The sequence below is a fragment of the Trachemys scripta genome, chromosome 10 (assembly GCF_013100865.1).
Source record: "Trachemys scripta elegans isolate TJP31775 chromosome 10, CAS_Tse_1.0, whole genome shotgun sequence".
In the NCBI taxonomy this organism is placed as follows: Eukaryota; Metazoa; Chordata; order Testudines; family Emydidae; genus Trachemys; species Trachemys scripta.
This window is the reverse complement of record NC_048307.1, coordinates 30,040,459-30,052,932: the sequence shown is the minus strand read 5'-3', so window position 1 is coordinate 30,052,932 and position 12,474 is coordinate 30,040,459. Positions and strand designations below refer to the sequence as shown.

General features: G+C 48.8%; 1 protein-coding gene across 1 annotated transcript in view; it reads right to left on the bottom strand.

The window, feature by feature from the left end:
* PPL (periplakin) overlaps positions 1-12,474 on the bottom strand; it is a 56,684-nt gene that overhangs the window by 7,050 nt on the left and 37,160 nt on the right. The window contains exons 12-20 of the mRNA XM_034782753.1: positions 11,463-11,614; positions 10,373-10,470; positions 9,545-9,702; positions 8,422-8,600; positions 8,200-8,338; positions 6,726-6,919; positions 3,349-3,499; positions 2,765-2,848; positions 1,839-1,955 (exon numbers count right to left, since the gene is read on the bottom strand). Of these exons, the coding sequence (XP_034638644.1) occupies positions 1,839-1,955; positions 2,765-2,848; positions 3,349-3,499; positions 6,726-6,919; positions 8,200-8,338; positions 8,422-8,600; positions 9,545-9,702; positions 10,373-10,470; positions 11,463-11,614 (1,272 nt within the window). The remainder of the gene's footprint in view (positions 1-1,838; positions 1,956-2,764; positions 2,849-3,348; positions 3,500-6,725; positions 6,920-8,199; positions 8,339-8,421; positions 8,601-9,544; positions 9,703-10,372; positions 10,471-11,462; positions 11,615-12,474) is intronic.

Here is a 12,474-nt window from a genome sequence, read left to right as displayed (position 1 = left end):
AAAAGGCTGAGCAGAACACAGGTTGCCCTGTGGACCTCCTTTAGGAGTTGCTTCTGAGAAGCCAGTCATCAAATATGGAAAGACTATAAATCCTTCTCGTCTCATCCAAGAGAAGATGGTGGAAGGGGGGGAATAGCTCAGTGGTTTGAGCATTGGCCTCCTAAACCTAGGGTTGTGAGTTCAGTCCTGGAGGGGGCCATTTAGGGATCTGGGGCAAAAGAAATAGTTGGGGCTTGGTCCTGCTTTGAGCAGGGGGTTGAACTAGATGACCTCCTGAGGTCCCTTCCAACCCTGATATTCTATGATTCTCCAGCAGCCACAACTGGAAGAATCTTTGTAAACACGCTGAGTGTTGTGACCAGACTGAAGGGGAGGACTCTGGATTGGTAATGGTCTTGGTTGAAGAGGAACCTGAAGAACCTCCACCTGAAGGCTGGATATCTTTATGAAAATATGCATCTTTCATGTTGAAGGCTGCAAACAATGTCCTGAAATATAAATGGGCCCAATAGGAACAGGGAACTTGGATGGGGGAGAGCAAAGATGTACATCTCCCTGGAACACATCTCCACCCATCCTGGAGTATGAGGAGAGTCCATTCCTGGAGCTGATGGGGCCGGAGCCTCTCTGGTCACCCTTTGGCTCCTTTTGGGGCCAGATTGCTATCAGTACTGTCTGAGTTCCTGAAGTGGATGGAAGCACCAGGAGTTATCTATACCTCATCTTCACCACCGGAGCAAGTGCTGGAACCATTGGATCCATAGCCTTACGTGCCGCCTCCTCCTTGTCAGGAAGATTTAGTTGGACCTAAGATGTTAGTACCTGTGCACATTGGCTCTCTTGACTCTGATGGGGTCAGGGAGGGATCCCTTCTTTTTGGGACTGGCTTATTAAGGACAAGTCTTCTATGTCTATCTATGAAAGTGCCCCTTACTTTCCTGTGAAGCCTTTTCTTTAGGCTTATCAGACTTAGCCTCTGTTCCCAAGCTTGTGCTCAGAGAGGGGAGTGAGGGAGGGGAGTCTCTGGGCCACATCTGTTTGGGGCTTCATTGCCTTCTCCAGGAGGTGTTTTCTGAGTCTGCTCCCAATCCTCATGAGTTCTGGGGAGAAGAGAGAAGCAGATGCTGCACTTGTCAGAAATATGAGCCTCAGCCAGGCAGTAGAGGCAGTGTTGATGTTTGTCACTCACAGAAGAGGAACGAGGGCAGGAAACAGTTTTTGAATCCTGGGACTTGGGCATAATCAGCCCGCACCGCCCTTTGTCCTGGGTTGGGAGCATGAAGAGAGCTACAGCACCCGTGCAGGCCAGCAGACAGCCATTGCTTAACCCGCGTATGGAGTACCAAGAGGGGCCGTCACTCAAAGAACAATAGTTTCCCTTCCTCCAACCTGCGCTACCAAACGCGTGTAACAGGTAGGACAACCGTGGACTCATGTGGGCAACTTCAGCTGCATGGTGCAATATACGATGAAGGATGAGCTAAGATAGTCAAACAGTGGGTTATAAAGGTATAAAGTAGCCTGAAAACTTGCATGGTCTTTGGGTAGTATCTATAGCTTACACACAGAATTTTAGCCCCTAAAACCTGTCCTTCCTGCTGAAAGTCTTGTTAGGGGGAGATTTTGTTGGAACAAAGTGCAAGCTCAGGTACTTTTTTCTCACCATTCCCAAAAACCTTTGGGATGCTAGATAATTGATCCACTAATGGTGCTGAAGAATTCCCAACCCCAAATGAGGCTGAGGTCACAGAAGCGAAAATCATCGTCCGTACAATAACTGATGGCTCCTCAAAGTCATAACCCGGCCTTCGCCTCTCTCGACCCCATCACGGCTTTACCTCTTCTTTCACTTTGGCAGCTGGAGACTGGAGTCTGGGTCTCTTGTTCATGTAGCCATTCCGTCCATTTTCCATGTCGAGAATGGATCGTAACTTCTCCGCTTCCAGTTCATAGTCCTGCAGGAGAGTGGTGACGTTAGAGAGGTGAGGATGCAGGCCTCCTGACCTATGCGCCCCTCCGCTTGTGCATGGACCCAAACTTTCACCTGTCCTTACACCAACCCTTGGTCTTCTGTTAAATAGCTAATTTAGAATGATGGGATCTACAGCAACATCAGTGAGACCTTTCTATCTCATTGGGAGTTCCAGTTCAGGCATTGCCTGTCGTGTCTATCCTGCTAATGCACCTTCGTGGTTGTATTGTGACTTTCATAGGAAGTGCTTTAAAGCCACTTGTCTTCAAGAGGGGAGAATTGACCTCTTTACATATGGGGAAACTGAGACAGACATGTTAACTGATGGGACAAAGGCCACAGAGGGAGTTGCTGTGAAAGCAGGGATTAGAACTAAGCTGTCCTTACCTCCCCCGTCCTTTTGCTCCGTCACTAGGCCGCAGTGGTTTGCTTTTGGCAGCCATTGCTATCCTATCTCCTATTTGGGATCAGGAAGGAATTTCCCCCCCAGGTCAGGCTGGCAGAGACCCTGGTGGGAGGTTCACCTTCCTCTGCTGCATAGGGCATGGGTCACTTGCAGGTTTAAACCAGTGTAAATGGTGGATTCTTAGTAACATTGAAGTCTTAAAACCATGATTTGAGGACTTCAGTAACTCAGCCAGAGGTTAGGGGTCTATTTCATGAGTGGGTGGGGGAGGTTCTGCGGCCTGCAAGGTGCAGGAGGTCAGACTAGATGATCATGATGGTCCCTTCTGACCTTCAAGTCTCTGAGTCTATTGAGAACATCTCTAGTGACAGAATCACACTTCTTACCTTCACTGCCTGCTGGTACCGCTGGGCATCAGCAGAGACTTTCTGTACCTCCTGCTCCTTTCGTGCAATATCACCCAGCAGCGTCTATAAATGGACAAACAGCACAGGAAAAGCAAGGACCAAGTAGTATGGCATTTTAGAGGGCTCCAGTTAAAACTACACCTAGGAGATTGTCTGAATTCTTTCCTTTGTTTCCTCAGTTCTCTGAACGTGATTTGAATGGGTGCAGCTGCCCCTCACCTATTTTCTGGCTCATTGGAGGGTTCTCCCCCCACTGGGACATGTGCCCCCCAGGGTAGTAGTCATGGGCAAAGTGAAGTAGCACTGAATAATTTTGTATTAGGGACTAGATTTCAGATTGAAGTGCATTTCCAGAGCCCTACCTCTGCATTAGCTAAGCAGGAACTCTTCGTCAAACGAACAAGGACTTAATAACCCCCACTGTATCCTTAACCCCTGTTGTAGCCGCTGCTTGCATCTCTCCATGCAACAGTCCTGATCAGTGTTGGTGACTGTGAATGTGAAGTGTGGGGAAGATGTTGAGAGGCTCCCTGCAGCATATGGCTCAGAGGAGAAGGAATTACCATTTGGTTCTTCAGCTTCGTTTCCACTTGTTGAATGTTGTCCGTCTCCTGTGGCTCATAGTTCGGAATGTTACAAAGGAACTGGTTGACTTCATTGTAGCCGGAGCGATAGGTGGAATAGGATGACTTTGCTTTCTGCAGGGTCTGAGATCTGCAAGGGGGATATGAGATGTAATACTTCCCAAGCTAGTGCAGTTTCTGCAAATGTCTCTGGCCCCACCCTCTCAGAGACACAAATTTGGGGCCTGAGTTTTCCCCCAGGAGGAGTCATCTTCTGCAGGTTCCTACGTAGACTGAAGACTATTGCCGGAGAGGAGATTAAAGACAATCTAGGCATGGCGCAATATCTCAATGAATATTTTGCATCGGTGTTTAATGAGGCCAATGAAGGTATTAGGGATACTAGCACCACTACAGAGGGGCATTCAGGATGGGGGATTACCATATCCGAGGTAGAAACAAAACTTGAATGCCTTAATGGGGCTAAGTCGGGAGGACCGGACGATCTTCATCCGAGAATATTGAAGGAATTGGCGCGGGAAATAGCAGGCCCATTAGCGATAATATTTAATGAATCTGTAAACTCGGGGGTGGTCCCGTTAGACTGGAGAATAGCTAATGTGGTTCCTATTTTCAAGAAAGGGAAAAAAAGTGATCCGGGTAACTACAGGCCTGTTAGTTTAACATCTGTAGTGTGCAAGGTGTTAGAGAAAATTCTGAAAGAGAAACTAGTTGAGGACCTGGAGGTTAGTGGCAATTGCGATAAATTACAACATGGTTTTACGAAGGGCAGATCGTGCCAAACGAATCTGATCTCCTTCTTTGAGAAAGTAACGGATTTATTAGATAAGGGAAATGCGGTGGACCTAATATACCTGGATTTCAGTAAAGCGTTTGATACTGTACCCCATGAGGAATTATTGGTTAAACTGAAAAACATGGGGATCGATATGAAAATCCTGAGGTGGATAAGGAATTGGTTAATGGGGAGAATGCAGCGGGTCGTATTAAAGGGTGAACTGTCAGGTTGGAGGGAGGTTACTAGTGGAGTGCCTCAAGGTTCGGTTTTGGGACCTATTTTATTTAATCTATTTATAACTGACCTCGGAACCGATTGCAGGAGTGGGCTGATAAAGTTTGCGGATGATACGAAGATGGGAGGCGCTGTAAATTCGGAGGAGGATAGGGATATCCTGCAGGGAGACTTGAATGAGCTTGTGAATTGGAGTATCAGAAATAGGATGAAATTTAATAGTAAAAAGTGTAAGGTGATGCATTTGGGGATGACTAATAAAAATTTTAGTTACAAGATGGGGACGCATTGGTTAGAAGTAACGGAAGAGGAGAAGGACCTAGGGGTCCTCGTAGACCACAGGATGACTATGAGTCGACAATGCGACGTGGCGGTGAAAAAAGCCAATGCTGTCTTGGGATGCATTAGGCGAGGTATATCTAGTAGGGATAGGGAGGTCCTGCTTCCGTTGTACAAGGCGCTGGTGAGACCTCACTTGGAGTACTGTGTGCAGTTCTGGTCTCCCATGTTTAAAAAAGATGAACTCAAACTGGAACGGGTGCAGAGAAGGGCCACTAGGATGATCAGAGGAATGGAAAACATGTCGTATGAAAAGAGACTAGAGGAGCTTGGGTTGTTTAGTCTGACAAAGCGAAGGCTGAGGGGGGATATGATTGCTATCTTTAACTATATTAGAGGGATTAATACGAGGGAGGGAGAAGAATTATTCCAGCTTAGTACTAATGTGGATACGAGAACGAATGGATATAAACTGGCCGTGGGGAAGTTCAGGCTTGAAATTAGACGAAGGTTTCTGACCGTCAGAGGGGTGAAATATTGGAACGGCCTTCCGAGGGAAACGGTGGGGGCGACGGACCTGTCTGGTTTTAAGATTAAGTTAGATAAATTTATGGAGGGAATGGTTTAATGGTAAAACATAGTAGTCAAGGAAAACCAAGAAATGGTAGGTAAATTGTATAATGGCTGACAGGGGTCAGGCTGGAGACTCTTGCCTATATGCTCGGGGTCTTACTGATCGCCATATTTGGGGTCGGGAAGGAATTTTCCTCCAGGGCAGATTGGCTGAGCCTCTGGAGGTTTTTCGCCTTCCTCCGCAGCATGGGGCAGGGATCTCTAGCAGGAGGGTTTCTGCCGATTGAAGTCACCTAAAACAGGATTGGGGACTTCAACAGCAGAGTCCAGGGAAGGGGTAGGGACGGTTTTATGGCCTGCAGCATGCAGGGGGTCAGACCAGATGATCATAATGGTCCCTTCTGACCTTAAAGTCTATGAGTCTATGAGTCTATGAGTATTTCCTAGGAGGTCTTTTCTTCAGGTCATGTTAAAACATGCTGTGGTTTTATACTCCTTCCTCCACTTGCAGTTCTAAGCAATGGTGCATCCTAGGTCAGGGAGGAGGGTTGTGAAATTCAGCTGTGCTGTATATAACAAAGCACTCCATACAGTGCCCATCTCTCACCAGTCTATCAGGGACCGCAAGCACCAACAGTTAGTGTGGTTTGACAATGATTAGCTCTGAGGATGGGGTGGAATCCACGGTGACATTGGAATATAACTATCGATAGGCCTGGTGGCATATAACGTGCCCATCCAAAAAAGGTCTGTGTCCTGAGAAACTTAGAATCCAAAGATGTGCATGCAATACAGCACAGACCTGACTAAGTCAAAGCAAGCAATGGGTGGGGCCAGAACAGACCATGTGATTGCCTAGTTGGGTATTAAGAATTGGTGGTGGAGTATGTGGCAAGCAAGTAACCTGGAGGTTATGTCAGGCATCTGGCACAGCGTGAAGGTGGATGGGTAGTGGAGAATGGGTGAAAGAGGAAAGGAGTGCGGGTGGAGTGTAGGTAAAGGAAGTAGGAGGTGGGTAAGGACAAATGCGTGCAAAGCCCTGAAGGGGCTTGATCTTGATGTGGAAGGGAAATGAAGGCCAGTGAAGGGAGGAAACCTAGTCAGAGGCAGGAGGGAGAGGCTGTGCTGGAGGAGAATTCATTCATCCTTCAGCCCTTGTGGATAAAATGGCCAGTCTTGTAACAACTCCAGTCTCCACTACGAGAGCACTTAGCACCAAAGGCCACCCAGATCTGCTCAGCCTACACATGCTGAAGAACCATCCATGCCTCCTTCCCTAGACCTGTAATGCCAAACTTCCATCAGCTCTAGATGCACCCATGTTGTTCACCCATCCCTGTATCCCTAGGGACCATACTGCAATTCCTCCAGACTTGATTCCATTCCTATCAATTGTGTTCTGTTGTAAAAACCCATGTGCTAGGAGACGAGGCACTCCCTCTCCTAACCTGTATCTCCAGTGCTCAGCCAACAGCCTGTCCTGGAGCCTCACCTGTGGTCAATTTGCTTGCTGAGGTTGTTGAAGCGCTGGTTGAGTTTGTGGAGCTCAGCTTCCTGACGTTCAAGGTCGGGGCAGTGCTCCTGAAAGCGGCTGGCAAGGGTGCTGGAGCACGTCTTTGTTTTTTGCAAATTCTGCTCTGCCTCATTAAGCAGAGCCCTCTTGGACTGCAGTTCCATGCCCATGGCCTGGAATGGGAGTAGGAGAACGACAGGGTTGTTAGACAGATCCTAGGCTTTCACCGAGTATTTCTTTGACATAGCTTAGCTGCAGTTCTAGCTTTAAAGAAAGAAGTTTGCTGGTCACTCATGAGTGTTGCTTGCATTCCTACTCCTCTAACCCTTTCACCCCTGAATTCTTTGCTACCCCATGCAATTGCACCCAGATCATGACTCATAGGATGAGGGGAATGGCAAATATTACTTCAGCTGATGTGGGTAAACCAGTTAGGAAAGGTTTGGCTCAGTGCAAGATTTCGCCAGTATGCAGGATCCTTCTTTTGATCTAAGTGATGCACTGCTTCCCAGCCCTGCAAAGACCATGGATGCAAAGCAAGAAGGAAGAGCTCTAGGCCTGTTTCCAGTGCAATGGGTGTGGTGCTCTGCATGAGAGTGCACTTCTGTTCCAGCAGCACCCAGCGTCGGCATTGCAGGTGATGTTGGAGGATGGCCAGGCTTGTGCTAATGCTGCAGATGGGTGCTGTGTCCTGGCTGTGGAAGGGTGACACTCAGGCCCTAGGCCTGGGGATTCTAGACAAAGGCTAGGAGCCATCCAGTAGATCTGTTGGGGAGGAAACCACCTCTCTCTTGTCCTGACTTCCCCCTTTTCTTAATTTTTAAGGTAACAGTGTTTGTGAAAAGTGCTGAAGATTTAAGTCCTTTGTCCCTGTCACTGCAGTAGCTTTTGCATGCTTGCCTGTACCCTGTTCCCAAGAGACAGACTCTAGAGGCTGTCAGGCACCGGCCCATTGAGTTCTTGGCCTTTCCATTGAGCTTACCCACAAGGATGTAGACTGGGATCTAGAGGTCAATACTTAACCGAGTGGTCCCTGAGCCATTCTGTCATCCGAATTCCAGTGGTAGCCCTATAATCAAATCAATAGTGCCTGCCAGGCATTAGAATTTTGGTTTGGTGAGTTAGGGGCGTTCATTTAAGGGATGCACATTGGTGGCAATGAGTCAGGGACCATCCCTGTGCATGAGCACCTTGTGCTGAGAATCCCTTGTGCTCCAATGAAGTTTGAACAGAGACCACCCATTGTCAAGCAATGTCCTGTCTCAGGACTGCAGACATATTGATGAAAATGGAACGAGTCCAAGTCTTCTCCACCTTTGTTGAAGATCATCTCCGCTAACCTATTGGTGTTTTGGTTGGTCCCTTGATCAGACACCTGGGCCAGGTTTTCTAGTGTATATCTGTTTATTGAGCATGTCAATACGTTGGAGAACTGGCTGAAGAAACCACTTACCAAGAGCTCCTCTTTCTTATGATCTAGGGCCCTCAAGTCCTCTGGCACAGTATCCTCTATCACCAGTTTGTTTTCATATGCAGACAGCAGGTCTCTGCCTTGCTGAAGGCTCTTCTCAAGGCGATTGGCCACATCCACCCTGTAAATACAAGAAGAATGTTACTGCATTCCCACGCCACCGCTGAAAAGTCTGGATTAAGCCCAGCGGAAGCCATAACATACTTTTCCTGGGCAGCACCGAGCAGCTGGACCACTTGGTCGTACTTCTTATTAGTGTCCTCTACCTTGTTCCTCACCAAGGTGGCATTGCCAGTGTTGGGCACGGTGTCAATAAAGGCCTCACACTCCTGGATCTTCTTTGCTTTCTCAGGCTCGATGCATCGAACCTCATTGGAGATGTTCTGCAATGAGGAGAAATTCCTTACAGCCACTGAACAGGACTCTAGCGACCAGATGGTGAACAAGGCAGCAGCTCCTGGCTGCCTTGGGCCACCAGGGAGGTTTGCACTGAGGCAGGCCCCCTGTTCCAGCTATGGGGGGAGGATTTTGTGCCAGGTGGGTCTCAGTCTGTAGAGACAAGGTGATGTTTCTTGAGGGCATTTAGGGTCAAACAGCAGCATGTTGCTCTAGGATGGCATTTCTTTGTAGGATCATGCCATTGTGATGCAGGGATGAAACTGCAAACAGTGTTAAGGGTTTTGGACCCACACATCCAATATTCCCTCATCCACCCTATTTTAACATTCAAGACTCTGTCCCCTCCATTCATTCTACCTCTATCCCACTAATATTCTTTCTGTACACTGAGGCCCTTAAAGAATAGCCCCTAGCTGTTATGGCCACTTCATCTTACTGGGTGTTTGCTTTCTGACCCCATCACGGTGGGAAGAGAGATCTGAATTTCCTGCCAAGACAATGGCCGGGGTCTCATCACTCAGAGCAAGAAGCTTGGCTTGCTTTGTATGTTCAAGGAATATGCCAGGGCTGTTAGTGGAAAAGGAGAAACCATCTAATTGCATGCAAGCAATGATGCTTTTGAGAATTGGTGCATGAGGAGCAATTGCATCAAAGAATAGTGACGTTTTGGTACCTTTTCTTTTCTTTCCTAATACAGGGAGAGGGGTTTTTATGGAGTTAAGCTTGCAGCTGTGCATTGGCAGCCATGAGGTTGGTAGCTGAATAAACAGACATTCAAATTACCCTTAATAGTCTTGGGGCGATTCCCTAGCTGGCTTTTCTGCTGTGGTGTTTCCTGTACTGAAGTTACTTTCATGGCTCTTGCTACAGTAATTAGCCTATGAGGTGGGCAAATGACCTTCCCTACCTTATTCTCCGTGTCTGTTACCTTAAGATCCTTTGAGCGCTCAGCACTGTCCTGCACTGCCCGGCTGTGCTCCAGTGGGGGGCGTAGGTTTGCTGTTATTGCCTTCTCCTGCTTGTCTAGGTCGCTGTTCACTTTCTCTAGTCCTGCTAGCAGCTGGCGCACCTGTATGGATGCAGCATCTAGATAACCAGAGGATGTTGGGTTAGAGGCCATGGGAAGTAGGGGCTGGGCTTGACCCAGACAGAGAGAGAGAGAGCTCGGTAAAAACCAAAACCCCAGCTCTCACTATTGCAATCCTGCCCCCAACCCTTGGATCTTGGGGCTATTAGAAACTTGCATCGTAGCTTGGTGGCTCCAGTCCGTTTCTTGATGCTGCTCCATGGCCAGCACAAAACAAGCCATTGCAGGAGGTGCTTCGCCATGCACAGCTGGGGTTCACCATACAGCTGAGGCACAGAGACTAAGTGACCTGCCTGACTCCCTGTTCCAGCAACGCCATTCCATTATTCCCGTGAGAAGAAAAGAAGCTTGGCACTAGTGGCAGCTGTGGCAGCTACTTTATCCCATTTTACATTTGAAGAGAACAGAAGTGCCAGGAGCTGTCAGATGTCCATATAGCTTCAGCTAAGGAAGCAACTGACTACAAACCAAACTATCTTCTGGCAGGATGAAGAGAAGGAGAAATCTCTTGCAGGTCCTGGCCAAGAACATACGGAGGACCACGTGACCCAAGAATGGAAGCCAGAGCCCACTGCCACCGGTTCAAACCGAGCTCCCAATATGCTTTGGTGCTCCGACCCTAGGACTCTGCAAAGGCTTTGTCAAAAGGATCCAGGTGTGAAGACTCACCTCCAATGCCGTCAGCCTTCAGCCCTTCATAGCGTTGCTGTAATGCATTCTTGCTGCTGGCTGTCTTCTGCTTCACGCTCTGATACTGACTGGCAATGCTACACAATGAGACAGTGTGTGAATTGAGGTTAGGGCCTGTTCCTTCACTCTTTAAGTGCCATATGCATCCAGTTAGCCAGAAACATCAGGACTGACACCCAGGTGCCAGTTAACCTATTGCCCCTGCCATATGGGAGAACATTTCACCATAACCAAGGGACTGCTCCTAGTCCCAAGGGTGCATCTCCCTCTCTAGACAAAGCCCTGGATGGTGGTAGCATGACCCAACCACAGTTGTTCAGCTGCACTCAGCCCCTAAGGGTGGGCAAATCTGGTGTCCTTTCCAGTCCCCATGCAGAGGAAGTGGAGAAAGGGGCTGCCTTGAATTGCTCTCTGGCAACCTGGCTCTGGTGCTGGTGGATGGGCAGAGCAGGGCTGCTGGGTTCTGGAAAGAGCCGCCACTTCCTCCCTTGGCAATAGCAGGGTTGCCATACGATGAAGATTTGGAGGGCTGTGAGGGGAATGTAGGACAGTCCCACTAACCCCTGCTCTGTTGAAACAGCCCCTGAATCTGCCCGGCGGTGTCTGTATTTGTAGCACTAAGTGTGAATGGTCATGGAGCACATCTGAATTCTGGTCAGGTGCCACCTTATGCATGCTGGGCATACGCTAAGAAGCTGCTGCAGCTCACAGAGTGCTTTATCAAGGAAGGTCAGCGTCCTTATCTCCATTTTCCAGAGAGAGAGAGCAGCCTTGACTACTGAGGAGCTAAGTATATTGAACAGCTTCTTGCTGCGTTTCTCTCTCGGGACAGGAAGGGTTTAGGTTTCAGAAGAGCTGCGAGGACAAACTGCCTTGGTCAGGCCTTAACCCCAGAGCCTGGCCCAGTGAAGCACTTTCCACCCCTGTGCATTCATTTCTATGATTCCGTGTTGCTTTGGTGCAGAAAGAGCAAAGTGCTACCCACGTGTCTCTTAAGCTCAGCGGGAAGGAGAAGGTCCAGTCACACCCTAGCTCAGGCTACACTGAAAAGCGGCCTGATCGCACGTACTTGTCAGTGAGAGCTAGCGCTTCGGGGTCTGTGGGAGGAATCATGAAGCAGACCCCTGGGATGCAGATCTTGTTTCCTGAGTTGTCTGTTACATCCCAGATGTCACCGTTGTTCTTAGTCAGGGTGTATCGGGCTCCACGGGTAACCTGGCCCTAGGGCAGAAACCAGTTACAACTGCCAGTCAGTTAATAACTACCACTGCTCTGGTCTAGTGCACGCCGACCTGGGAGGGACACAGGCCTGGGTGGGGCCCTGTCTGGCCATCCTGGCTAATGCGCAGCCCTATGGCTTTTCACAGGCAGGCATGTGTTCCCACCCCCATCATCAGGTGGGTAGTAGAGGTTCTTAGAGAAAATATAGCTGTTGTTCCCCTTTAGGGGTGGTTTGACTCACTTGCCTGCTTGTAGTTATAAGCCAATGCACATAGAGAGCTGCTAGCACCATCCCGTATGAGCAGACACCCTACTGCCAACTCTGCAATCCTCAGAGTACCTCTGTGCAGCCAGGGGTGTGTTGAGCTTCCTTCAACAAACTCTAAATGGCCACCGTGACCCTCAGACCTCCTACCTTTCCCTGGTCCCTCCTCTGCTTGCTAGCAGGAGAAAGGGCCCTTGGGTCTAGCTGCTAATCTCATCTGGATGTGGGCTGGGTTAGATACAGAGTGCTTATCTTCAAACCCTGCATGTGGACCACATAAGCCCTTTCAGGATACCACCACCCTTAATCCTCCCAGTCCTGCTCCTTCTCCCTGCTTGTATCACTTTACAAGGGCTCGTTACACCAAGGAAACTCCAATGTGAGGATGGGATTGGGGTAGCACAATGCAAATAAACTCCCTTAAAGGGGCTAGTTGGGGCTGGCAGGCTACAGCCCTGCCTTTTGTTTCTGTGCTGTTCATTTCCTTTCCTAAATTGCAGGCTTGTGGCTACGGTATGGGTAATTTCACTCCCCTGCTCTAACAGGTTGCTTTGCTTCTGTCATCCTGTGCACTAGCTCCTCCAGCATTGCTGTC